Genomic DNA, 26929 nt, shown 5'->3' with positions numbered 1-26929 from the left:
TTCTATTAATAAGTAAACAATATTGCTTTAGGGAATTATATTTGGAAAAACTTAGAATAACTGGGCAAACTTCCGTAATAGTTAAGTCATTTTTTGTTATGTGCTTGTAAAATGAAATCAAGAACTGAAACTGAAATATATGCAAGATTGTTATATGTTGCATGTAAAGTGTGTATGTGATATATACATATGTACACACATATATACATAATAAAGCAAAATATGTCATTACTGCTTTTGGTGTTTTAAAGGTTTCCTCTGGTACCAATTACCATAGAAAAAAGGTAACAAGTAAAGCATTGACTATTGTAATGTTTTCTAATTTATAAAAATTTTGTGTGTATATATATATATATATGCATATATATGGCTTATATATTTCTGTACGATATAAACAAATTTAAATAATAAATGTTATATAAAATATATATGTATATATGTAGTGTACCCGTAGAAATATACATATGCACAATATAGAGAACAGGAGAAGAATTATGACAGTAAATTTTGGATTTTTTGAGCTCTGTAGAAGCCTGCATAAATCGGGGCATATAAATTATAGAAACCTTTCCGATCATTATTTTTGTTTGCTCTTTGAGGGGTGGTCTCCTAAGGAATGTGTGAGCTGTTCTTTGCCAAGGTCCCCAGAGCCACTAGCCTGAAGAGTGAGTGGTCAGAGTGAGCCCCCAGTTCTCCGAATTCTGCTGCCTTCCCCCGCCCCCCCGCTCTCTCCGCGGAGCAAGCCAGGCATAAGCATCGTGGCGGGAGCGCCGTGGGGAGCTGCGCGCCGGCGGTGAAATCCCTGAAAAGACGTCGGGGAAGGGCCCGGCGGGCGCAGGGAGCTGGGGGTGCGCGCGCCGCGGGCCCCGGCGGCGCCGCTCACCTGCGCCCGGCCCTGCGCGCTGGAGTTTCATCAAGTCCTCCAGGCGCGATCCCTCCCGCTCTACTAGTTGAGGGGCGGGAGCAAAAGCGTGGCTCTTCCTTCGAACTCCCGCGGCCCGAAAGGCCCAGTAACAAGAGCTGCGGCGGGGGTCTCGGCAGACGCCGCGGGGTGGGACCCCGGACCCGGCTGGCGCCCTTGCCGGTGCTGCGATCAGTCGGCCCCGGAGCCCTTGGGTCCTGTGGGTCCGTCAACTTTTGGAGGATGAACTTGAAGGCTGAGACGTGGCGCTGGGGGGCGCTCGTAGGATCGCGGGCGGGGCGGCCCGTGAGCCCCCTTGATCCGGTCGCCGCCTTGCGTCTCCCCTGCATTTTCCAGCAGTGACACGGGGCAGGCGGATTTTGGGTCGAATCGCCAGGCAGAGCTCGTGGCCCGCGCGGTCCTGCTCGCCACGATCAGCTCACGTCCCACAGACCGGGGCTGGCTGGGGGGTGGGGGTGTTCACTGCAGATCCCTTTGTGTGTGTTCAGTTCACCTTGTGTGGTTGGGTGTGGAAAGCGGGGGAGGGGGCGTTTCCTAATCGGGTGAAATTCCCATGCCATGGGTTTTACCCTGCCTGTGGGGTTGGCAGTTCTTAAAGTTTAGCAAGTCCGCAAATAACTGCAAAACACAATAGATCCCCCTCCCTTCCTCTCTCTCGATTTTTTTTTTTTTCTTCTTTTCCTGCTTCCAAACGCCTTCTTCGAGGCTGAAGCTGGGCAGGTCTCCAAAGGTGCGGCAGCCACAGCGATCCCGCAGTTCAAAGTTAAGCGGCAGTTGCACAACTCCAGCAACTCTTTCAGCCGCGCTCACGAGCTGAAAGGCAGCAACATCCGAGGCGGGGAGGCCTCCAGCCTTCCTCCCTTCACCCTAGAAACCCACCTTCCCTCACACCCCACCGTCCCTCTCCCCCAGATAACCGAGGTACGTCCTCGCCGTTGCCCCTCCTGGCGGACCATGGCTCCCTTTGGGAGGAACTTACTGAAGACGAGGCACAAGGACAGGTAAAGTCCCGCGGGTGCGCGCCGGGGGCTTCTGTGTGCAGGGGCTTAGTTTGGTTTGACTTTCTCAATTTTTTCTTCCTTCCGTCAGTCCTGGTTCCAACTAGCATCACCCGAAGTTTTCTTTGTGTTGCCTTGTAACTTTGAGAGGAGTGGGACGGCAAGTTGTTATTTCGCTTCAGATATGATTTTAGTATATCACAGGAAGCGTTAAAACTTTGGTGAAGATGGAACTAGGATTCATTAGCCATTATTAGAATGAAAAATATGACTGCTAATACAGTATGGCAACAATGCGGTAACTTCCTTTAGAGTGGGGCATTCCTGAAACCTGGAACGTTCCCAAAGAGAAAATACTCTGTAGAGAAACCTTTTGTGAACTGATTCTTGTGAAAATCTTTGAGAACTTTAGGTATTTTTAGGCACTAACGGAGGATTCCAGCGGCTGCCCTTCTTAATTCTTCTTGTCACTATTTAACTTCAAGTTGCTTTGCTTCGCTATTTCAATCCTGCAGTGGCCAGAGTGTAAATAAAATGCATTTCTCTCACACATGCACACACAGATTTTTCTTGAACCAGTATGTGTGTTTCAGCCCTATGAAATGTTTTATTAGCACCTCAAATGTTACATGTTTATGCCAAAAAAAGAGGTGAGGATAATTTTAGACATGGGCTTTACTTTTTTAATGTGTTTATTCTGGCATAAGGGCTTTTCTACAACTCTCTCAACCATGCCTGTTCATACTTGTCATAATTTACTTAGTGTAAATTTAAAAGCATACAATTACATGGTAGGAAATGATACAATTATTTCAAAGTGTCTGCATGACAACATGGAGCGCTACAACTTTAAAGCAACGTCTCCAAACTTTATTGCATGCATAAACCACCTAGTCGAAAAATTGTTTAACTCATTTTAAATGTATCCATGATTTAGTTGACCAAGTTTTCTTAAGAAAGTAAAACAGCCATAGCCAACACTATAAAACTTTCTAAACCAGTTTTATTTGCTAATGCCTTGATAACGTATCGTAAATATGGCATTTCTGGTAATTAGTGAAATTACACCTTAAAGAAATATGTCTGGGTACTCAAAAAATCTTAGTGATGGTCATCAAAAATAGGTTTGCATTTTGGTAGTGTCAGTGCATTAAAAAATATTCCAGGAGACTCCCCTTGCCAAAAGAAAATTCTTATTTTTTAAATGATTACTCAGTAGTATAATTCTTAAAGTATGTTTGTTTAAATGCCTTCAAGATACATAAAAATTACTTTGGGAAAGTTCGTGGTTATAAAACAAGTTACGTTTCTGGCATGTTGATCTTTCTGAATACTACTGTATGTAGTTCAGGGTTGTGTGTATGTGTGTGTGTGTGTTTGCTTTTGTTTTTATTACTATTATTTCAAGAATTCTGTCATTGGTATGCCAAGTAACAGTGCAATACAGTTTTGCACGAACCCCTGTGAGTTTCCATCAGGAGGTAAACGTCCACTTTCATTATCTCAGTTTTGCCACTGCGCCATCTACTCTGTCCATAAAACTAGCTTCCATGCAAGGAGGTGAGTATACATTTTTTAATGTAACATTTTCTATGCCAAGTTATGAAAAAGTGGAAAGTCAGAACAATAAAAAATAAGGCATATAATAGGATTTCAAGTTTCTCTGAGGAAATGGAATGTTGCTCCTGAAAGTCGACGCCTTATTATGAACGTGTTTTAAGTGGCCAAGGTGGTAATAGTGGGTAATGGAAATTGCTCTAACAGTTTAGAGTCTTCCTTAACAGATTTGTATTTTTCCAACCCATAAGAAAAATTTAAACCACAGTGGTGGCCAGGGACATAAAAATATGGGTATTTCAAACTAAGCAGTAAATAAGCCACGTGGTCTATTTGAATAGAATTAAGATAAATATACTTTTTCAATGTTAGGTGTTGCTATAGATGAGGTATTTTCATTTTATTTTGTTCTGTGTTGTTTATTCACCTTCTCAAAGATAGAACTACAGGTAAAGCTTGCATGAGTAAGCTTATCCATTTTATTTATTGGGTTTCATAAGGATTTAAATAATTCTATTCAGGCATATAGAAACCAAATAACTTTCCTTAAATGATGACTGATTCATCCTTTGATAGAAAATGTGTTTAAAAAAACTTAACTGATAACAGCCAATGCATTGCTCAAATATATAGTATAAAACTCCCTGTGGAATGTAAAGGAAAAATCTGAGCAATGTGTTTATATATCTGGCGATATATAATTTATACAACCAAAAGAACTACCTGAACGTAATTGCATCTTTGTCAGAAAGAAAAAACGTGGATTGCTAAAAGGTATATTCGGAATTTAAAACCATAAAATGTTGAGAAAGTTGTTTATTGAACGTTTCTGCATCCTCTTCTTTTTCTGTCCTTTCATTTTTCTTCACTCTTAGAGTGATACTTAATCACCCAAGATTAAAACTCCTGAGGTAGTTTCCTAAATAAGTCTCATAATACATGGATATTTGAGAGTTTGGGAGACAAATGGGACACAAATGAAACTTCAAACTATGAGACATAAAAACTTTTAGAAACACACACTGTAAAGTTTGGAGAGGGCAGGGCCATATCTGTCTAGTCACCAATGTTTTCTCATGCCCAGGACAGTGCCTGGCATGTGACGGACCTGTAATATAGTTGTTTATATAACTTTGTAAACTAAAATTATAACTTTCACTCAGACTGAAAACATAGTAATTATTTTATTCTCTATTCACCATCTAATGTCAGCTGAAATTATATAAAAGTGAATGCTTTATAAAGCATTGTTTGTCACTTGATAGAATCCCAAACCCAAAGCCATAGACAAATAACTCTATGAATTTGGACAGCAAGTTAATTCAGCACTACCAGATATTCCAAGTTTTAAGAAACATTTAAATTAAAAAATTGGGAAACAGTCTTCAGGAAATTTGAGAAAAATGCATGGTCCCAAAGTGATTGTATTTGGGCACAAAAACATTTTATGCCTTCTATTTCTAACTTTCATCTAAATTAAAGAAATGGAATAATATAAAATTCTTTATGTTTATAATCAGAATTAATCTTTTAAAATTAACGAACTGAAAAAACATTTAAAGGAAGAATACAGTTTTCAGAAGAACTCTTGGTCTCAGGAGATGGGTGGTTTACTTTGGTTCCAGAATAATAGAATGTTTTGTGACTGAATACCAGAGATTGATGAATATCATCTTACTCAGCTTTTTGTTCAACAGGAAGAATTAAAATGCTGGAGAATCTAGATATTTTCTTTCCAGTAAAGTATTCAGGTCTGAAAATATTTTCTTGAAGTCACTAGATAGCAACTGTTTCTCGTACAAAAGCAAAAGAAGTAAATAGTGAAGCATGAATTCACTTGATATTCATATGGGCATTCAATAATTGGATTTAGATTATTAACATCATCAGATAGTCACATAGATTCCATTTGTGAATGTGATTAGCTCTGTATTAGATTCTATTTTCAAGATCATTGTTTTAAAAGTTAATGCTTCTCAATAGCAATCAGCAACTTTTGGAAAAGTTTAGAAACGTAGAACACCACTTTCAATCTTTTGGGAATACTTTGTTGTGAGTTATAACTCCTTGGTGTTTTAATTAATACAATTGAGTTATAGATACAATTGGTTGGACCTTTTACCAAACATTCCTAGAAGCAAAAAAATGCCATATTAAGCAGTATTCCAAGTATTTGTTGGAAATATAAAATTAGAATAGTTCATTCAGGTGATTTGTAAGAGAGAAAAAGATTAGCAATGAATATGAAAGACCTAATCTAGTTAATAATGCCTTTATGTAATTGTTAAATACTTTTCAGTCATCCCTTGGCTTTTCCTATGGATCTATGACTACCCATCACAGGTGATAGCAAACATCCGAATATCAACCTGAAGTCACAAGGCTCCAGAATATAAATTTGTAGTAAATATATTAGAAGTAAACAATACACCTCTATTGTTTATAGTTGATAAAATTTGCATTGAAATTTGTTCTTGGATCTGTTAGAATATACCCAGCCAAGTTTTTAAAACTGTAGATACTTTATTTTGCTCCATAAGTACATCATTCCACAAATGCTTCATCAGAAAGAAGAATGAAGTTTTGCAGTTAGGCTAAAAAGTTGCTGACAATTACAAGTATGGTAATTTGTGAAATCTGCAGAGTGGGAAATTATCATGTACTATTTTGTCTAATCTCCAAAAAATATGTTAAATGTTCCCAAATTGGATAGAGAAATGCCAGATATTTGAGTAAGTACACCTTCTAAGTTCCCAGGAGTTCCTGAAAGAGATTTCCCCTGATGATACCTGGTAACTGAAGTAGTCAGTAGTTGGCAGCAGACAGTCCATTATGAACAGTGACTGGAATGCTCTATCCCTGGCAAATATATCCCAAAAGCAGTGGCAGCGGTGAAATTGAGCTCCAGCTTAAAGCTTGAATTGTTACTCGAACAATTATAAGCCAACTTAAAACTCCACCACATAAGATCTTGTATTATGTACCATATCAATTCATGAAACGTGTCAAGGTTAAAAGTTCTTAAATGGATTTTTTGAGAAAAAGTTTTAAGAAGTTTGCAGCTGGTTAACAGTTTTATTTACATAATGTCTTTAATTAGCTGGACCACTTAACTTAGAAAATTTTGATATTATTTGATTGGTATGTAGTTACATAATAGCTCTGAAAATGCACAGAAGTGTGGCTCTTTTCTTTTTATTTTAGTTTTGAAAATGGAAGAAGTTTAAGTATGGGAATGTGTTTGCCTCTTCTAGGTGTATGTCCTTGACAAGGAATCTCTTTGTCTCTAGCGTATCAGCTTTCTAAAATGAGGCAGTGTGTTATCTGCACCGCACATACAGGAAAGGAGAAAGTTCATCATACTTCTGTGTTCTAATGTTTGTTATTGTATCTCTGTTTAGGAATTTTTAAAGGCATCGTTTTGGCAAAACACACACAGACCATACAACCCTGATTTCTTAAGAGTCAGTTATTTACATTTTTTAAATAGATTGCTATTCTGTTCCTGTGGAGCCTGTTGTAATACTACACCTTCTGGAGAAAGTTTCCCTATCTGTGATTATAATTTCAAACAATTCCTAATGTGAATGGTCACCCAAGGGCAAAGTAATTCCTTTCTGTGAATGGAATACATCTTAGCAAGGTGTTTAGTGCTGGCAGTGATAAGCAAGATATTTCAAGAATAAGAATGATCAACGGGTACTAAATATGCTGAGAGGGAAAATTATCCATAGAGGTTTATATCTGGAGGCTAGCATACCCTCTGTTTTTGTAAGTAAAGTGACTTAAGATATCTATAAATTTTTTTCATTGAGTATAGGCTCAGTGAGAGCAGGGACCTTATCTATATTTTTCTTTTCTGGATAACAAGTAAGTAGGTGCTCAATAAATGCTGGATGATTGACTAAATTAATTCAATGTATACCCTCCAAATGTGGCTGGTTCCTGTACAGTACAATTCATTTGTGTTCAATGGATGCATGAGTAACTCAAAGAATGAACCCATAAATTCGAGGCTGACCTCTCACTATCCCTGCCCTTAGGTTGAATTCTTCCTCCCCCTTGCTTTCAAATGGTGAGGGGCCCTAACTGACCAGTAATGCTGTAAGAGACCTTACCGGACTCCCGGCAGAAATCAAACCAGAAGCAGGGCGATTCATTCTTGCGTTTACTTGCCTTCCTGCAACCGTGCATGTGTATGAGTGAGGTTTGCTGGGTGATGGTGGTTGGCTACTACAAACCCCACTCCTGAACGTGGAGCATTTCCTCCTTTGAAGATACAAGAGAAATGTAATTGGGAAATACTTATTTTCTCATATCAAATGGGGATTTATGCTCCTTGTATAAGATAATTACAGTTCATGAGACAAAGGGAATAGGCTAGAAACAGGCAAAAAAAAAATCTTGGCTAAGAATTCCAGCTCTTTTTTTTTTTTTTTCAATTGAAGTGTAGTTGAAATACACTATGATATTGGTTTCAGGTATACAACAGTGATTCAACAATTATATACAATATGAAATGCTCACCATGGTTGTACTTCACAACTGTCACTATATAAAGGTATTAAATATTATTGACTATATTCCCTATGCTGTACTTTTCATTCCCATGACTTATTTATTTTATCATTGGAAATTTGTCTCTTTTGATCCCCTTCACCTATTTCACCCTCCCTTAACCCCCTTCTGCATGGCAACTACCAGGTTGTTCCCCATGTTTATGAATCTATTTGTTTTGTTTGTTTATTCATTTTATTTTGAAATTCCACATGTAAGTGAAATCATATGGTATTTGTCTTTTTCTGTCTGACTTATTTCACTTAACACAGTATACTCTCGTAGTCCATCCACATCGTTTCAAATGTCAAGATTGCATTCTCTTTTATGGCTGAGTAATATTCCATTGTATACATAGATCACATCTTTATCCATACATCTATTCATGGACTCTTAGATTGCCTCCATATCTTGGCTATTGTAAATAATGCTTCAACAAACATAGGGCTACGTGTGTTTTTTCAAATTAGTGATTTTGTTTTCTTTGGGTAAATTTCTGGAAGTGGAATTGCTGGGTCATATGATTTTTCTATTTTTAATTTTTTGAGGAACCTCCATACTATTTGCCATAGTGTCCATATCAATTTGCATTTCCACCAACACTGTGAGAGGGTTCCCTTTTCTCCATATCCTTGCCTTCACTTGTTATTTCTTGTATTTTTTATCATAGTCATTCTGACTGAGATGATACCTCACTGTGGTTATGATTTATAGTTCCCTACTATTAGTGATACTGAGCATCTTTTCATGTGTCTGTTGGCCATCTGCACGCCTTCTTTGGTAAATGTCTATTGAAGTCCTCTGCTCATTTTTTAATCAGAGTATTTGGATTTTTTGGTACTGAGTGGTAAGGAATTCCAGCTCTTTTGTAACAAAGACATTAGGTCATATCTCAGATATGCCCTTGCTAGCTGTGTGCCATGGGGCAAATATTTAACCTTTCTAATACCACAATAATAAAAACATGCAAGGGCAAACCCAAGTTTGAATTATATCTTTTCATTTAAGAAATAGAATTATGAGAATTACATTTATAATTTTATAATATTATTTTACCCAAAACATGATGCATTGCCATATAACCTCCACAATGAAAGATAGCATTATGGTAAAAGTCAATTTTTATTACTTATTTTGCTTGATTTGTTTATTTCCACTTATAAAAAGATGTGATTAGCTCATTAATTATATATAAGAACTATTGAGTATTTATATTTGCTAAACACAATTTTGAGTTTAATAATACAAATATGTGAATGTTATGAGCATCTTTCTTTTCATTTTATTTCTTTAAGACTGGCATACTCTATATTTGGTATTGTATCAGACATGTAAAGACAAGACCTCATTCCTAAGAGATTAAACTAATTGAGAAAGCAGCAGTATAATTAAATATCTCATGCATGAACTTTTTAAGTCACTGTTCCATGGACAACTATCTTTAAAAGAGTGGTAAAATCACAATCTTTATAATATAATTAAGAAAATGAACATATAATTCTTGAGTTGAGGAAGGCTGTTTCTCTGTAGAGTAGGTGCTCAATAAATGTTTTTCATTGACTCTAAGTGGAAGTATATGAGAGAGGAGCAAATGGAGGCAGAAGAAAATAAGAAGAGCATCATTATAATTAGATAGCATTTATTAAACTCCCACAGTTAGGTGACAGGCTTGGACAAGAGAACGGAACACAATAAGATGTACAAAATGATGTAGGAGGGGGCTGAATCACACAAAGCTAAGACTGACTCAGGGTAATCAGAACAAAGGAATCTGGGAAACAAGCAGAAATGTGGTCAGTTTGGTGAGAATCTATAATCTTGGTTGCATTAGTAGAACACAGTATCTTACAATTGAGGAAGTGTATAGAAAAATTTTAGATAGGTGTTATATAACAGTATTAAACTTGTAGTCAATCATAGTTAACTGCTGTTCTTTCTAATAATTATATTCATCAGTTTTTCAGTTCTTAGAATTGAATTCTTCTACTATTTTATGGATCTTTTAAATTTTAATTCCATTAAAATGCAGGTAGTTGTCCAAATTCATCACATTGTCCTGCTCACTAATTATGGTGTATAATTGATAGGAACTTTGTGTCTGAACTGATTGATATACTGCACAGTGTATGCTTGTTCTCAGTCAATGACCATGACATTTTATAGCCACTTTGAATATCTTTAGTTACTCTAATGCTTCCCATTGGCTGACATTTTTCCGTCCTGCAATTCCCTGCAGCTGTGGTTAACTTGAGACCCAGTAGCAGGGCATTCGTTTGGGGACAGCACGGTCTTCCACAGTTGAGCTTGAGGATACCTATTTTTAGCTTTGCACATAAGACCTTACATTTGCTTGGAAGCTATGAGAAATGCTATTGAAACACCGTGGATGTTTCTATGGGGTAGTCAGATAATAACTACAATCTCATATGAAGAAGAGAGTTGTACCCAATCAGAAAAAGTACTTATGAAAGTACAGTGGATCTTTGAGATTCCATATTTTTAATAGTGCAGAAAGTTCGGCACTTTGCAGCAGTGGGCCAAAAATACAGCTTTGGGTTCTGGACTACCCATTCTTCTATGCTGGTAATGAGTTAAAGAATGTTTTCTTAGAACTGTTAATAACAGATTTGAGACTTAGATTGAGTTACTTTTTTTAAAAATGCTGATCATGTTTGTGGTTCTTTTTAGTTAGGAAGGCTTGCTGCTTCACAGTTTAAGAATTAAATAAAATCGTAGCTTCTGCTGTATAATACTTTACGTGGTCTGAGCATACTGTTGTTTCCTTACCTACCTTAGCATCTAAAAACAAAGCCTCATGAATTATCCCACTTGTCAGATTTGACACCTCTTGTATATAGTATCTGTTTTCTTGTTGTAACTAAAGATGATGGGTATTTGATGATTAAAAAAATCCAGAAACATCAAGCAAGCCCACACTTTGGGGAGCATGATGAAAGATTAAAATGAATCAAGTATGGATCATACTTTTAAGAACTTGCTGATTAGTAGACACACAGACATACATAAATAATTAAAATACAAGGTAGACATTTTAAAGTATCAAAGCAAAACTGATGGATTCAACAGTAAATGTTTATTTACCTTGTAATATTTGCCACATATTATTCTAAGTGCTGAGGATAAAAATAGTGAGAAAGCTAGTCAAGGTCTGTATTCTCACCGAGCTTATAGCATGATGGTGGACAGACAGACACTTAATGACAGATGAGCAAGAAATTTCAGATAGCGATGACTGTTACAAGAGTCACTATGGACTTTTGTGGTTCATTTTAGTTAGGAAAGCTTGCTGCTTCACAGTTTAAAGAATTAAGTCAAGTGGTATGGAAGCAGAATTTATAGGAGTGAAAAATTGAGTGTATGGGGCAGTAGAAATGATCAGGATGAAAAAAAAAAGGAATCTCTGATAGGTATAATTTTGGCTCAAGTTAACTGGGAATATAGCTGTGTCATCATAAAGAACAGGACAAATAGCAAGAGTGATTTCTGGGAGGGAGGAACATCAGGGTGAAGAGTGAAAAATTCGAGGTATTACTTGAATCTTTCCAAATAGTCCACCTCCAAACACCTGTTGTTTGGACACACCTGAGACGGGACTGTGAAAGCGGGTTTTCATCCAACCTACCCCGATACCTCCTGACATCAGTACGGGACCCAGGAGTGTGATACAGCACGTGCCCCTGGAATGGGACTGAAAAGGCAGCGAGCATCGGCCTCCAAGCTGAGGAACCCTATGTTAAGCCCACTCAGTTTCCATGAAGCATTTAGCAGGCATTCTTTTGGTGCTCTTTTTTAAATCACTGCCTCTGGTTGAATTTACTTCCAAACATGGCTATCACTTCCATGGGGTTGTAAGTTTCTTCTGTTTAAAGATTACATTATTTTTACTACTTTATTCCTTTCAGAATCATATATAGAATCACATAGATCCTGGAGTTCAAAGAATGTTTTGCACTTAATGAAATAAAATCTAGATTTGGGTGCATCTAGGTATGGAGTTGGCAAACTTTGTGTGTAAAAGGCCACATAGTACATATTTTAGGTTTTTCAAGCCATAATATCACTATCTTAATTACTAAACTTTGCAAAGGTTGTGAGAAAACAGCTGAAGATTGTACAAAATTAAATGGGCATGACTGTATTCCAGCAAAACTTTATTTACAAAACCAGGTGGTGGGACAGTTGTAACCTCCAGGCCCTAACTGATTGAAGAATTCCTGTCATTTGCCTCCCCCAAGCTCCCTTCCAAACCCCACACCAAAAAATAAAGTAAATATTTAATATCATGTTGGGAACTTGGGCTTCAAAGTGAATGACTCAGTCCAGCACCTGACTGACAAATTAGCAGAAAAGAAAGGTAGAAAATTCTATTACTACGCACCTCAACAAACAAAAAGCAAATAACCCAATTAAAAAATGGGCGGAAGAGCTGAATAGACAGTTCTTTAAAGAAGAAATTCAGATGGCCAACAGATGAAAAGATGCTCCACATCGCTAATCATCAGAGAAATGCAAATTAAAACCACAATGAGATATCACCTCACACCAGTAAGGATCGCCACCATCCAAAAGACAAACAACAGCAAATGTTGGCGAGGTTGTGGAGAAAGGGGAACCCTCCTACACTGCTGGTGGGAATGTAAATTATTTCAACCATTGTGGAAAGCAGAATGGAGATTCCTCAAAATGCTCAAAATAGAAATACCATTTGACCCAGGAATTCCACTTCTAGGAATTTACCCTAAGAATGCAGCACTCCAGTTTGAAAAAGACATATGCACCCCTATGTTTATCACAGCACTATTTACAATAGCCAAGAATTGGAAGCAACCTAAGTGTCCATCAGTAGATGAATGGATAAAGAAGATGTGGTACATATACACAGTGGAATATTATTCAGCCATAAGAAGAAGACAAATCCTACCATTTGCAACAACATGGATGAAGCTAGAGGGTATTATGCTCAGTGAAATAAGCCAGGCAGAGAGAGACAAGTACCAAATGATTTCACTCATATGTGGAGTATAAGAGCAAAGAAAAACTGAAGGAACAAAACAGCAGCAGAAGCACAGAACCCAAGAATGGACTAGCAGTTACCAAAGGGAAAGGGACTGGGGAGGATGGGTGGGAAGGGAGGGATAAGGGCAGGGAAAAAGAAAGGGGGCATTACGATTAGCATGTATAGTGGGGGGGCACGGGGAGGGCTGTGCAACATAGATAAGACGAGTAGGGATTTTGCAGCCTCTTACTATGCTCATGGACAGTGACTGTAATGGGGTTTGTTGGGGGGACTTGGTGAAGGGGGGCACCTAGTAAACATAATGTTCTTCATGTAATTGTAGATTAATGATACCAAAATAAAAAAATAAATTCTATTACTGACTGTGCATTGGGTTATGTAGAAGCATTAAGAATGGGCATTCATTTCTATCTGGGATGGTGGGAATGGGGTTACTCAGAGGAGGCAGGGGAATTCTCCTAGAGGAAGCAACACTGGAAGCAGAGTAAGGGTCAGTTAGATGGAAAAGGGGCCAGGGTGTTTCAGGCCAAGGAAACAGGTTATAGAAAATCCCAGAGTGAACACAAAAGCATGGCAGATACAGTTCAATGCAGTCCAGCAGTCTCTAGGGTGATGCATGGGGTAGCCCGGCTGCCCTCATTAGGTCTGTCAGAGAGCAGCAAGAATTAGGACGAGCTAACTCAATGTGTGTGTAAAGAGCCTCTAGGCTATGTGCTGGCGGAATCAAATAATTCAGGGAATCCTAGGAGCAGACAGGAGAGAGAGAAAGCATGGGAGGGAAAGAGTGAGAGAGAGGGATGCAGAAACAGGGACAAAGAGAGAGAAAGAGATTTAAAATGAACACTGGAAACCATTTAAAGATTTTAATCAAGGAAGGTCCACAATGAGATTTGAGTTTAAAAAGGGCAGCCTGGCAATATTATGGAGCACAAGTGTGAAGTGGGGAATAGTTTATAAACTATAATATGTAATAGCTTATTACAGTGGTCTGTTGTGAAACTGAGCATTGCCTGAGCTGTAATAGTGGTGACAGAGGGCACATGTTTGAGACATTGGGAGAAAGAATAAAACACGTCTCAGGAGTGGTTGTCAAAGGGGCTATGACAGAATGAGAAAAGAATCTAGGAAGAAAGGATGAGGGGATGGTGATTACACTGAATAAGATGGGGAATCGGGAGATGAAATCTTTTGGGATATGAGAGGAGAAGATGATGAAATAGTTTCAATGGGTCAAATTTGAGGTGCCTTTGGGTTATACAAATATAAGAATCAAGTAAACATGTGAAAAAGGGAGTTGGTGACGTGGATCTGGAACTCAAGGATAAAACAGCATAGGGAACTATCATATGGTTGGTTGATAAAGTTGTGGACAATATTAACAGACACCCACAAAATGTGTATAGTCAGACAAGAAATGAGTCACAGAAATCTGGGGGATGCCAAGTGGGTCAGTTATCACTTACTGCATAATAAAACATCCTGAAAGTTAGGCTGAGAACAACAATTTATTATTTGCCATGACTTTATGTGTAAACTGAGGTTTTTCTGCTGGTTTTACCTATGCAGTGGGTTGGCTGACGGCTACATTCAGATAGGACAACCAAGATGGCTGGGTCTCTCTCTCCATGTGGTTTTTCATGTCAGGTTTCTTCATAAACAGCAGCCTCACTATACACACTTTGTGGGTATCTGTAATGTCTTTCTTATTGTTGTAGCTCACATCCTAATAATCATTTCTGAACCTTGCATTGTTATTTTATCTCCAAATGTTCTTTACCAACATGTTTTTAATATGAGTGCCACACACAGTGAGCTATGCAATGAAGTCAAGTAAACTGGACCTCATTCCCTGTGGACTTAATACCATACTTGGGTATGATGTTTTGAGAAAGGACAGCCTAAAAAGGGTTTTCATAACTTCATAGCCTCCTGTTGTTTCCATGAAAAATCTAACTATTATGGGGCATTAAATCTGTTTCCTGCTGGATTAGAATCTCTGTGCAGGAACTATTTATTTTCTCTGTATTGTTATTTTGTATTATATTTTTCAGAAGGCAGGACATATAAATAAATAACATGTGTCAAATCTGGTTGTGGACCTTTCTCTGACTTTGAATTGCATAGTAAGATCAGGGCAAAATAAACTTCTGTGTTTTGAGGAGTTTAAATGTGTTTTTTGGTTTAATCAGAACTTCGAAGAGAATTAATTGTTATGTGCTAAGAAAATATTAGGGAGACAATCCTCATTTCCCTATGAAATGGGAAATTTGACTGAAAATATTTTTATTTACTTTCAACTGCATGGGAGAAAAAACATACTATGACAATGTCTTAGGTTGACCAAAAGACTGACAAAATGTAGAATATTAGTAACCCTTCATTTGTATTCAGCAGTTAGAAAGCATACATGACCATATTTCTTTATATAGTATTGCATGCCAATTTATTTGAATAATGGTAACTTCAGGACAGTATTAGAGTCCAAAGTGTCTTCTGAATAATGGAACAAGATAATGTTATATTCACTGAAGCTTTATTGCTTAGGCCATTTTTAAAAGCTATTTCTGATTTATTTAGGCATATCTTACATGTCTGCAACTCTGCCAGCCTTCACTAGACGACAGACAGCAGAGACGATTTCTCTCATTTCCCACAGTGGGAATTTGCCTTTCATCCTGTAAAGAGTGCAGATATTGTCTTGGCCTCCAGTTCCCCCCAAACTCTGGATGCCTAGAAATATCCACTCCTAATTCTGGCTTTTGTTTGTTCCCTCTGTCCAGGGCAGAACAGACTGCAAAGAAGGAGTAAGAGAATCGAATGAAAACCCCTTCTGCTGACTCCCGACCCCCTTAGTGCCCTTGGCACCACACTGTCCCCTTGACCACTTCCATTATGTCATTTCAACCTCACATCTCTTCACCCCACAGTCCACTTCCCATATTTGGTGGCCAGATGTTCAAATACTTAGTCTTAGTAAACAAGGAAGACTTACTAGTCTGTAAATGTAAACTTTTTCCTAAACTAAAATTACCCCTATTCTGAAGTTTGTTTTACTATAGCATCTAGAGGCAAATCAGTGTTCCTTAGGACCAGCTCTGGGATTAACAGAGGGAGATCCATTGGAAGCGTTAATAATAAAAAGCATGAAGATTAGTTATGGAATAAAAAGAGAAAAAAAAGAAAGTTCCATTAAGGAGAATGCCAGCTTTCATCCTTTATTTAAGAGTGCTTGACATTGGAATCGTCTTCCTTGTTATTTTTGCTTTCATATCTTTTTCTATTAGATTCTCCAGAAGATGTAAGAAAAAAGAATAAAGGTGAAGCTGTGATGAAAGTATAGTTTGTTGCAAATCTGGAACAGAATTCCTCAACAGAACCACTAATTACATTTTAGTCTAGAGAATTCTTTGCTTTGAAGGACTGTTCTCGGTATGGTAGGAAGTGTATGTTCCTGGCTTCTGCCCTCTAGATGCTAGTTGCACTTCTGGATCCTAATGTGAAAACCAAAAACGTCCGTACACATTGTCAAATGCCTCCTAAGGGGACAAAATAATCTGTAGTAGAAAACCACTGGTTTGAAGAAAATCTTTAATTATAAAAAATAAATAATAGTAATAAACAGGAAACAGAACAGTCTCCTTTTGGGCAGTGAGTCAGGACCCAGATATGCCCCTAAAGCTTCACATTTCTTTGTTCTTCACTTTGTTCTCCCACCACAATCTCCAGACACAGGTGTAACCAATAGCTTGGAATTTAAGAAGTTTCTAACTCCTGATTTCCAAGCAAGGAGAATGTTTCTACAGACTCAGGCAATCCAAGCATTTCACTTAGAATCACTTCTATACATGGCAGCAAGATTATGCCAGTAACATACTCTTCAGGCTGACCTAGGAAATAATTGTAACATAGGTTCTATGGAAAAATGTATTCAGATGTCTTAAATATTTTTCATAAATATCTATGGATTATATTCTAGTGTTTATATACTGGATTTCAGAAGCATATTTTATAATGTAATTATTATTTCATGATTCTTATTGTTTTAAAGTATTATTTGTCTTGATAAGCTCTGTATATCAAATTTCATTTAAATGTTAATGTCTCTATATATTAGGGGTAAATGTTGCTCTTTGATTTATTCTCCTGTGCTCCTACTTCAATGCTTTTTTCCTCTGGACAACTGAATAAAGACCCAAATTTTATCCATTTACCTCATTTTTATCTGCCTTCACACTGAACCCTTTTTCTGTAAATACATATGTTGTGGGATCTTCAATTTGGCATTGCAATATCATAGTCAATACTTTATTTTATCTTAAAACTTCCAGATTTAAATAGATAATTTATTCTTTAATGCTTTGTACATGATAGTTACGTGGTGGAAGTGTGTTGAAATATTTGATTGTATGCATGTTGCGCTAGTGATTGATAAGCCAACTCATCTTAATTTTGTATAATTGTTTTTGTGTCATTAAAATTATCAATGGAGAAATAGTTTTAATTTTCTGATTGACAGTGGAATGAATTTTAAAAGTCCGATATTTAATTTTCACTATTATTTCAGCAAATATGAGAAAGTGTCTGTTAGTGAGGATAACACATGGTGTGGAAAAATTTCATTTAGTATGTAAATCTTAGTTTTCTGATGAGGATATTCTAAGAAAGCAAAAACCAAAAATGAGATAGTTGTAGAAGAATATCATATATATGATTATACACACACACACACACACACACACACACACACCTTCTATGAAATGTGCCTCACACACACACACAACTTCTATGAAATGTGCCTCACACACACACACAACTTCTATGAAATGTGCCTCACACACACACACACACACACACACACACACAACTTCTATGAAATGTGCCTCATTAGCATAATCTTAATCAAAATCAGAGTTATAAATCAAAGGAAGATTAAGAGCATTTTTGGTTTATCTGTAATACAAAGGTTATATTAACAGTATGTTATTCCACTTAAATGCGCAAGTCCAAATGATAACACAAGCAGACTAATTTTGATGGTGTGCATAATGGTTAGAAACCCACTCTGAGTCAACTGTCTTTGCTGGGTTTGACTCATGACTGCACTGCTAGCTCTGTGACCTTAGGCAAGTTACTAAAACCCTTTGTGCCTCAATTTGTCTGTCTGTACAATGGTGATATTATTATCTGCCTTACTGGGTTGTGAGAATTAAATTATTTACCCTATGCACAAGATTAAAAGAGTGCCCGTTTTATTCTTTACTAAATGTTTTATGACTGATGGTTATAATCCTTACTGCTACTTATTTTCTAATAAGATTGTTTAGAATTTAAGCCTGAACTCTAAAAACTAGTATAAAAGAAAGATATCCTTAGTTTTAACAGAATAACTATTGGCATTATTTCATAAGATTGGTAGTTATGAATGTTAGTCACTGTTAATTTTTTTACTATTATTTATTAAATGTTCATATAATTTAACATAGAGTAGGTACATAGAGTATGGTTTACTTCTTTTCAGATTATGCAAGTTAATAAGGAAACTAACTACATGACATTTAATAAGTTTGTTAATTTGAGTATTTTATATAAATGATTAAATGTATCAAGGTAAGGATTAATTTAGAGGTAATTGTGCTCTACAGTCATAACACAGACAGTAGTTAATATCAGTTATTTTGAGAGCTTCTTTTGGTTTAGAGCATATTTGTGTGTTATTTCTTTGCTAATTGGAATGTAAAAATAATTTTGTTACCCTAATTTTTGATCTGCTTTGCTGCTGCTGAAAATTATTAAAATGATGAGTGGAAAAGATGATCAAATATCACATTATTCAATAGCGAGTCATTAAATGTAAAATATTTTATAAGAAAACAATCACAACTCTATGACTTTTTGAAGAATCATTTACAAAAAGTTGAATGTTTCTATTTTATTCAGTATTCTTTGTTAAGAACTAGATCTGATTGTTTATGTCACTTGGTGGCACTGATTTGTTCTTTCATCCGTAGTAGTCACTTTATGACCTCAGAAGAGCCAATAACCAAAGTATAATAATTAGTCATTTAAAATAAAGACAGTAATATAGGATTAGTTAGTATTGCTACTAAAACACAAGCACTATAAGTTTTAAGTGTTAAAAGGTTCTGCAAGCCAGGGAAATTTCTTCAGTATGCACTTCATGGGGTCTATGCTTTTTAGGGTGCTACATAAATAAAGTGATAAATGACTTTAACTTAGCTTTCACAACAATCCAATTACTACTCAAACATCTTGTATCTCTACAAATCATATTGGATTGTAATTCAGTTCATATCATTTGTTTATTAGCATTCTTTTAAAGAGATATGTTATGAAAGACACAGTTAATTTGATTTATAGTCATGATAGAAATATGATCATAAAATTTCTCTGGTAGGCATGACTTACAAGTCATGGAACTTCCTTGTTTCTTCTACTACCTGTTTCTTTTTTTTTCCTTCAGAAAATTATTTTTTTCCCCCTGTCCTTCTGTATCCTTCTGTACTACAAAGGAAATGACTATCCAGTCCTTGCTTGATATATGTGTCCAAACTCTGACAACTTCCTAGTGTCTCTACTGCTAAACCCTAGTCCAGGTAGCCCTCGTGTCTTTCTTAAACCTCTGCCCTAGGCTTTCGGCTAAGGCTTCCTGCCTCTACTTTTACCTTTTCTTACAGTCATATCCATAAACAGAAATAAGGCATAGCTGAAACATAAATCAGATCACATCCTCTACTGTTTAAAACTTTCTCACGGCTTTCCATTAAAACTGAAACAAAAGTCAAATGCCTTATCATGGCCTGCAAGGCTATGCCTGTCTTCTAAACCTCACCTCTGTTATTTGACCTATTTGACCCCTTCCTTCCCGCAGCAACAACGCTCAGGTCCACTATCCTTAGCTTCCAAGTACATTCATGTTCTTTCTGTCCCTTCAACATAATTCATGACCCTTGCACTTCTGTTAATTCTTTTTTGGAATTTTTTCCTTAAGTCTCTGACTGCCTCCATCTCATAATTGATGTCTCTTCTTAGAAAGTCTCTCCTAAACACCAAATAAAAGAGACTTCTCCTCCTCCCAAGTCATTCTTATCCCTTTATCCGGTTTGATTTCTTTCTAGCATTTGCCACTATCTGATATTACATTAATTACATATTTATGTCTGTGTCCTTGTCTACAGCCTTTGTCTGCTGTATCTTTAGCATCTTCACACATATCTGGCACATGGCTGGCATATAACAACACTTGTTGAATAAGAGAATGACTATTTTCAATAATGGACTATTTTCAACTCTGATTCCAGTATCTCCCACTATTCCTACCTACACCTTTTTCCATAGTTATATTGTGGCTGACTTCTACAGATGAATTAAAATAGCTTCAGTTGTCTTTGATGACAATTTGCTCTTTCCAGGGCCCCCTAGGAAACAAAAAGGAAATTAAGCTATTTCCCATAGTGTTAAGGTTTTATTTCTTGCGGTAAAATATCTGATTCTTACCTAGTTTTAGCCTTCCAATGCATCTTTCATTAAGGATAAAATCTATAAAGGGTATTAAAGTTAAACCATCTCTCTAAGTTTATGCAGGTGATGACAGAAACACAATATGCTTTGTTTTTCTTTCAGATCTCCAGCTAAAGACATGGATTCGGAAGAGAAGGAAATTGTGGTTTGGGTTTGCCAAGAGGAGAAGATTGTCTGCGGGCTAACTAAACGTACCACCTCTGCTGACGTCATCCAGGCTTTGCTTGAGGAGCATGGGACTATGTTTGGAGAGAAACGATTTCTTCTGGGGAAGCCCAGTGATTACTGCATCATAGAAAAGTGGAGAGGCTCAGAACGGGTTCTTCCTCCCCTAACTAGAATCCTGAAGCTTTGGAAAGCATGGGGCGATGAGCAGCCCAATATGCAATTTGTTTTGGTTAAAGCAGATGCTTTTCTGCCAGTTCCCTTGTGGCGGACAGCTGAAGCTAAATTAGTGCAAAACACAGACAAGGCGTGGGAGCTCAGCCCAGCAAATTACATGAAGACATTACCACCTGATAAACAAAAAAGAATCGTCCGAAAGACTTTCCGGAAACTGGCTAAAATTAAACAGGACACAGTTTCCCATGACAGAGACAGTATGGAAACTTTAGTTCATCTGATTATTTCCCAGGACCATACCATTCATCAGCAAGTCAAGAGAATGAAAGAGCTGGATCTGGAAATTGAAAAGTGTGAAGCTAAGTTCCACCTTGATCGGGTAGAAAATGATGGAGAAAATTATGTCCAGGATGCATATTTAATGACCCGTTTCGGTGACTTTGAGCAAAAGGTAGACTTGCAGTATGATGAAAGCCAGATTCCGGAGGACCTGAGTGAAAGCGATGGAATTGTACATCTGGAGGAACGACTAACATATTACCGAAGGCTCATTGATAAGCTCTCCGCTGAAATAGAAAAAGAAGTGCGAAGTGTTTGCACTGAGATGGATGAAGATGCGGGAGGGGCAGCTGCGAGTGAACTTGCAAGCTCTGATTTAGAAAGTGTCAAGTGTGATTTAGAGAAAAGCATGAAAGCTGGTTTGAAAATCCACTCTCATTTGAGCGGCGTCCAGAAAGAGATTAAGTACAATGACTCACTGCTTCAGATGAAAGCAAAAGAGTATGAACTCCTGGCCGACGAGTTTAGTTCGCTTCATATTAGCGGCGAAGATGGATGCCAGTTGAAGGAAAACAGAGCCACTGAGTCCGAGGTCCCCAACGGCAGAGGGGAGGTTCTTTCCTTTACTCAAAGAGTATTGAACACATACACTAATGACACTGACTCGGACACTGGCATCAGCTCAAACCACAGTCAGGACTCGGAAACAACTGTAGGAGACATGGTGCTGTTATCAACGTAATTTGAATGGCTTCTCTCTGACCTTCTTGAATGTTGTTCATTTGTTTAATGTAATAGGAATCTTTATTTTAAATGTCATATTCTGAAAAAAAAATGTAAGTCACATTAAAGTATTCAGTAGTTAATAAAAGCTAGAGAAGTTTGAAAGTTTTAAGATTTCCAATGTGACCTAATTATTACTAGTTCAAATGAACTGTTTATTAGTAATTCAGCATAAATAGCTTCCAGGTGTATAACAGAGAAATAATTTGATGCAAATTATAATCTCTTATGGCTTCTATACGAAATTATTTATATAAACTCAAAACTAATTTTTAATTTAGACCGTCAGTATAATTGAAAGTATATTTTTTTCAACACTGTATCATTGGAATTTGTAGTATATTTTTTCAACACTGTATCATTGACATTTTTAAATCTGTAAAGTGCAGAAAAGCTACTATATTATAACTGTAATAATTCAAAGTTTGGTTCTTGTCATTGATTTTTAGAGTGTAGGTCATCCCTGGCACTTCCGGAACCCCTCTACCTGTTTGGACCTCAATGACAGGAGGCAGATAGGCTGCTGTTGACATGCACAAATACCAGCATTGGTTCAGATTGGGGAATGAACAGGAGAAGAGGGGCCAGGTGCTGCACACAATAGCAATTTTTCAAGGGAGCCCAAAGTATTAAGAAAGATGCATGGGCTTTCTCTATCTGACAGTGCAAAGCTTCTGATCAAACCAATGGTCTGTGCAGGTCATTCTGGGGCAAGGTATGGTTGGGTTACAGAGATAGTCACAGGGTCATAGTCCTGTTTGTTTATGCCCTATGTACAAACGTTGCAGGGATGCAACTCGGGGTCCTTTGTGTGGGTAAACTAGAGAACTATATGCCCTCAGTGTTAGCATTTCTCTCTGAACATACAGAGAGGAATTCACATGAACAAAAACCTTCTATTCTACACTAGAATTCTGATTGTCTTTGTAGTACTTCATCAGAGCTGCAAAAAAAGACTAACCCTACCCACCTCCGCAAAAGCATAGTAGTAAATATCCAACAAATTGAATGGATTATTTGGATCCTGCCTTGACCGACAACCACTATGGGGCCAAGATTATGTTTGGTTCTGTTGGACTTTTAGTGAGGAAGTTCCTTTCTTCTCTCTCTCTCCTTCTCATCCTTTTATCCCTTCTTTGCAGCTTGCCAGCAAACATGTGACTTAATCATATTAAAAACAGTCAGTGTTTTTAAATTACCGTTTTATTGTACTCTTGTATGAACCACTGCAGTTTATTTTTTTTTTTAGCTGACACCTTTCCTGTACGTCAGTGCACATGTAAGTAGAAACATTATTTTACTTAGTTTTAATCCTTGGATATTGGTTAAGATCCCCAGTTTTTCTGATTTGTTCCCTTTTATTCTTTCTGTGCTGACTGAAGTGCGTGTTTTAACTAAGTTTCTTAATCTGTTTTTTTCATGTCTACATCCCCAAGACTTTTTGCCTATCTTAGGAAGATATTTACAATTTTCTTGGTATTTCATTTTGGGGGCGTATCTATGCTATCATTTCTTGCAACGAGATACTGCTGAAGGCTTTATTGAAGTTGGCTGGTAAGAAAAGTAGGAATTTCCATTCCAGGGAAAATACAGTTTTAAAGAATAAGTAATAATGCTTAAGAAACAATGAAAAAGGCAATTGAATAGTCGTCTGAGAAAGGGAAATTTATCTGCCTAAATATCCCATTAAATCATTCAGCAGAATGGTACACCATTGATTGACACCTTCATTGTTCACTACTGGGGATTAAATTCAGATCATCCTTAATGTAAGCCAATTGAAATGTTATTGTCCTAAAGTGAAAGTAATTTCCTTGGATTACTTTTTAGTGTAAAAATAATGAAACATTACTTATCTGTTATATAATTTGATTCATTATCAGAATTAAAAAGTTTCTGATAAGAAATAGAACTGGACAGAAAATTTCACTTTTAACTTTGAATTAATTCCTCCTTTTATACAGTTAAACACACTGATGCAGTCTAAGGACCAATTCATCTGTATTTTTACTGTAAATAATGTTAAAAATCTTACCAGAAAGCAGGACCATTGATGTTTAAAGTGACTTTAGAATTTCTAATTGTTCTTTAGTTATACAAATATATTTTTGCTTTGGATTCATTACAATAATTAAATCATTGGCTCCTATGGTGAATCTCTAAGGTAGTTTACTAATACAAATAGAAATACTAAAATATGCCCTCATTATTAGATACTGAGTTATTCTTTACTAAGCTCGGAATTTGAATTATAAATATAAAGTTTAATAGGAACTTTAATGTTTTAATTATTTTTAGGAGCTTTAAAATGAAATGTTTATAAATTCTTGAGAAACCTGACTAGTGAACTCTGTGATTGCTGCATGCAGCCAGCAGTAGGAACAAACCCAAGCTGCCTATTTCTTCCTATAACAAGACTTAGATTTTCACACACTGTGCCTTTTATGTCTTCCCACTTAGAATGTCTTTTTTTTTGCTTCCATCTGCCATACACTGAAATCCTGCCCATTTCCAGCTTTTTTAATGTGTTATCTCTTCTATTAAACATTTATTGTTCCCTTCAACCAGTTACATCTTATCTCTGAACCCACAAATATTTTAGGTGCACTTTTCATAGACCAACATTTATATTCTGGCTTAGCTTACATTTATTTATGTACTTACCTAACTTCCCTCCACCCATGTATTTTTGATTATCTGTGTCTACCTTGTTAACTTTACCCCTTCAATCCAACTTTTCGCCTCTCAATTTTTGAGTTGAATTGCTAAATTTTAAAAGGTTGTTACCTTTTTAAAAACTTATTTCTATCCATGGTAAATGATGCTTACCCACTTTACACATAAATATGCATTTTAGGCAAAAAAAATCGACAGTAATTCTACTTACAAAGTTTTCAGAGGAGGCTGTAAATTGGTACTCTATTATGAAGAATTGATATTGTGATATCAACTTTTTATTTTATTTTTAGTTCACAGAGTTACTGATCTAAAGTATTGCAAATATTGCTTTTAAAAGCTCCTAAATGCTTAAATTATGGTATTTTTCTCTGTATTGTATGTATGTAAGAAAAAAGTTATGCTTCATATTGTTGGAGTTTAAGCGGTAGACACAAAAAACTTGGAAATATCTTAAATAAAATATCTACTTTCTTTTCTTTTTTAACTGAAAAGAAATTAATGGTCCCTCATTAGTGTATAGAAACCTTTTTAATCCATTAAAATTTTATTTTTATATTTATTTAACATGTATTATACATGACAAAATATAATTCTGTAGCTGCATTTTATAATTCTTTGAAGTAGAGTTATTGTTTTATTTAAAATGTATTTTTCCAGTGACAAAAGAAATATCTTTTTATCCAGATATAGATTTTTTTTTTTTAATATTAGGCTATTTCTTTTCATACAACCTGATTGGTTTAAGAAACCTGATGTGACAGGTATAAAGGATATATCATTTCTTCAAGTGTAACTGATCTAGAATAATAAAAGGAATAGTTGCACCCTTTCATATGGTACTGTTTGTCTTTCTCAGTGCATTACTTAGCGATAGTAAAAATAGATTTCATATCAGAGTTACATAATTGCTGAGCTAACTCACACAACTCAAGATCAGGTATTATTTCATGACAAATTATACAGCAAATTAGATCTAACAAAACTTTTTTATTAGGCTTCATGCATATTTGTTTCAACTTGTCCTGAATGAATGTCCTCACTTTCATACTGGATGGGCAATTTTATGGCCTGGTACTTTGCTTTCCATCTTAATTTAAAAATATTCATGCATGAATCTTCCCTCCTATAATTGAGTTTGTCACTAGCCTTATTTCTCAGAACAGACCTTTAATTTTCACTGTCTTTAATAATTAAATCATTGGAAAAATAAGGAAACTCATTTCCTTGTTCTATAAATGATCATGGAATGACTCTATTAAAAGATGTGTATAATGTCCAATAACAATGCATAGGAATAGTTAACCCCTTTTTCTTAGTCATATATACATATATACCTGTATGTGAATAAATTATCTCTAGAATGACTCATAAATAACACTTAATGGTGGATATTTCTTAGGAAAATATCTGGGTAGTTAGGCCAACAGGTAAAAAAGAGACTTACTTTTCATGGTGTAGGTTTTTTGAGAAATTTGAGTTGTGGTGGTCATAATAATTTGAAAATCATGTGTCTGCTTTACTTGAACATTCTAACTTTAATAAACATTGCTAACTATTCGCTATGAGATTAACCCATTATGCCCTTAGTTAGAAATGTACTTCTCCTTCTCACAGTGTGCTCTGTTGTTTGTCTTTTAATTTTAATGCAATTTTTTTGAAATTTTGGAATTTTAACTTGTGGGTTTTTCTTATTAATAACTCCTGAGGTTTTTTTCTTTGTCATATTAAAAAGGCCTTCTCACGAGATGATAACTAATTTTAAAATTAAATGCCATGCATTTGCTTTATGTTTTACTTTAAAACATTTGAACTCTCTGACTCTGAACATTAGAAATTATTTTGTTAACAATGTTCAAAACTTGGAAGACTATTTTTTTTTTATAGTTACCAATTATCCCACATCACTTACCAAAAAACTTTGCCCCACTCTTTTTAAACTCCCAACTCTTTTTTTGTGAAGCAAACTCTGATGTGTATTTAAAACCTAATTCTGGACTTCATATGCCCTTACATTGATTTGGCAGTTTTATTTTATTTCTGAGAAACTTTGATGAAAAATATTAAGATCAAAGATATCTGAACATGAAGAAGTCTAACAGTTCCACTCATTTGTGTAGGACAGAGTCTATGATGTGTAACTAGTAATATTTGTAATGACCACCACCATAAGAAACATAAAAACAGAATGTCTGTTAATATTGGGTCATTGGTCAAGTTAAAACATCATATGGCTAC

General features: G+C 36.2%; 1 protein-coding gene across 3 annotated transcripts; it reads left to right on the top strand.

Annotated features, from left to right (window-relative positions):
* The first annotated feature begins 1557 nt into the window (after positions 1–1557).
* On the top strand, positions 1558–25523 carry RASSF9 (Ras association domain family member 9). Of its 3 annotated transcripts, none has more exons than XM_036890039.2 (2): positions 1558–1843; positions 20714–25523. In XM_036890039.2, exon 2 carries the CDS (start codon positions 20730–20732, stop codon positions 21972–21974), a length of 1245 nt encoding a protein of 414 aa, XP_036745934.2. In that variant the 5' UTR covers positions 1558–1843; positions 20714–20729; the 3' UTR covers positions 21975–25523. The 3 variants fall into 3 exon arrangements, with proteins under 3 accessions (XP_036745934.2, XP_036745933.2, XP_057343527.1); XM_036890038.2 differs by having other exon boundaries at positions 1564–1923; XM_057487544.1 differs by lacking the exon at positions 1558–1843 and adding an exon at positions 3312–3480.
* The last annotated feature ends 1406 nt before the right edge of the window (positions 25524–26929 follow it).

This window comes from Manis pentadactyla, chromosome 10 (assembly GCF_030020395.1).
Source record: "Manis pentadactyla isolate mManPen7 chromosome 10, mManPen7.hap1, whole genome shotgun sequence".
NCBI classification, from domain to species: Eukaryota; Metazoa; Chordata; class Mammalia; order Pholidota; family Manidae; genus Manis; species Manis pentadactyla.
This window is presented reverse-complemented; position numbering and strand designations above follow the sequence as displayed.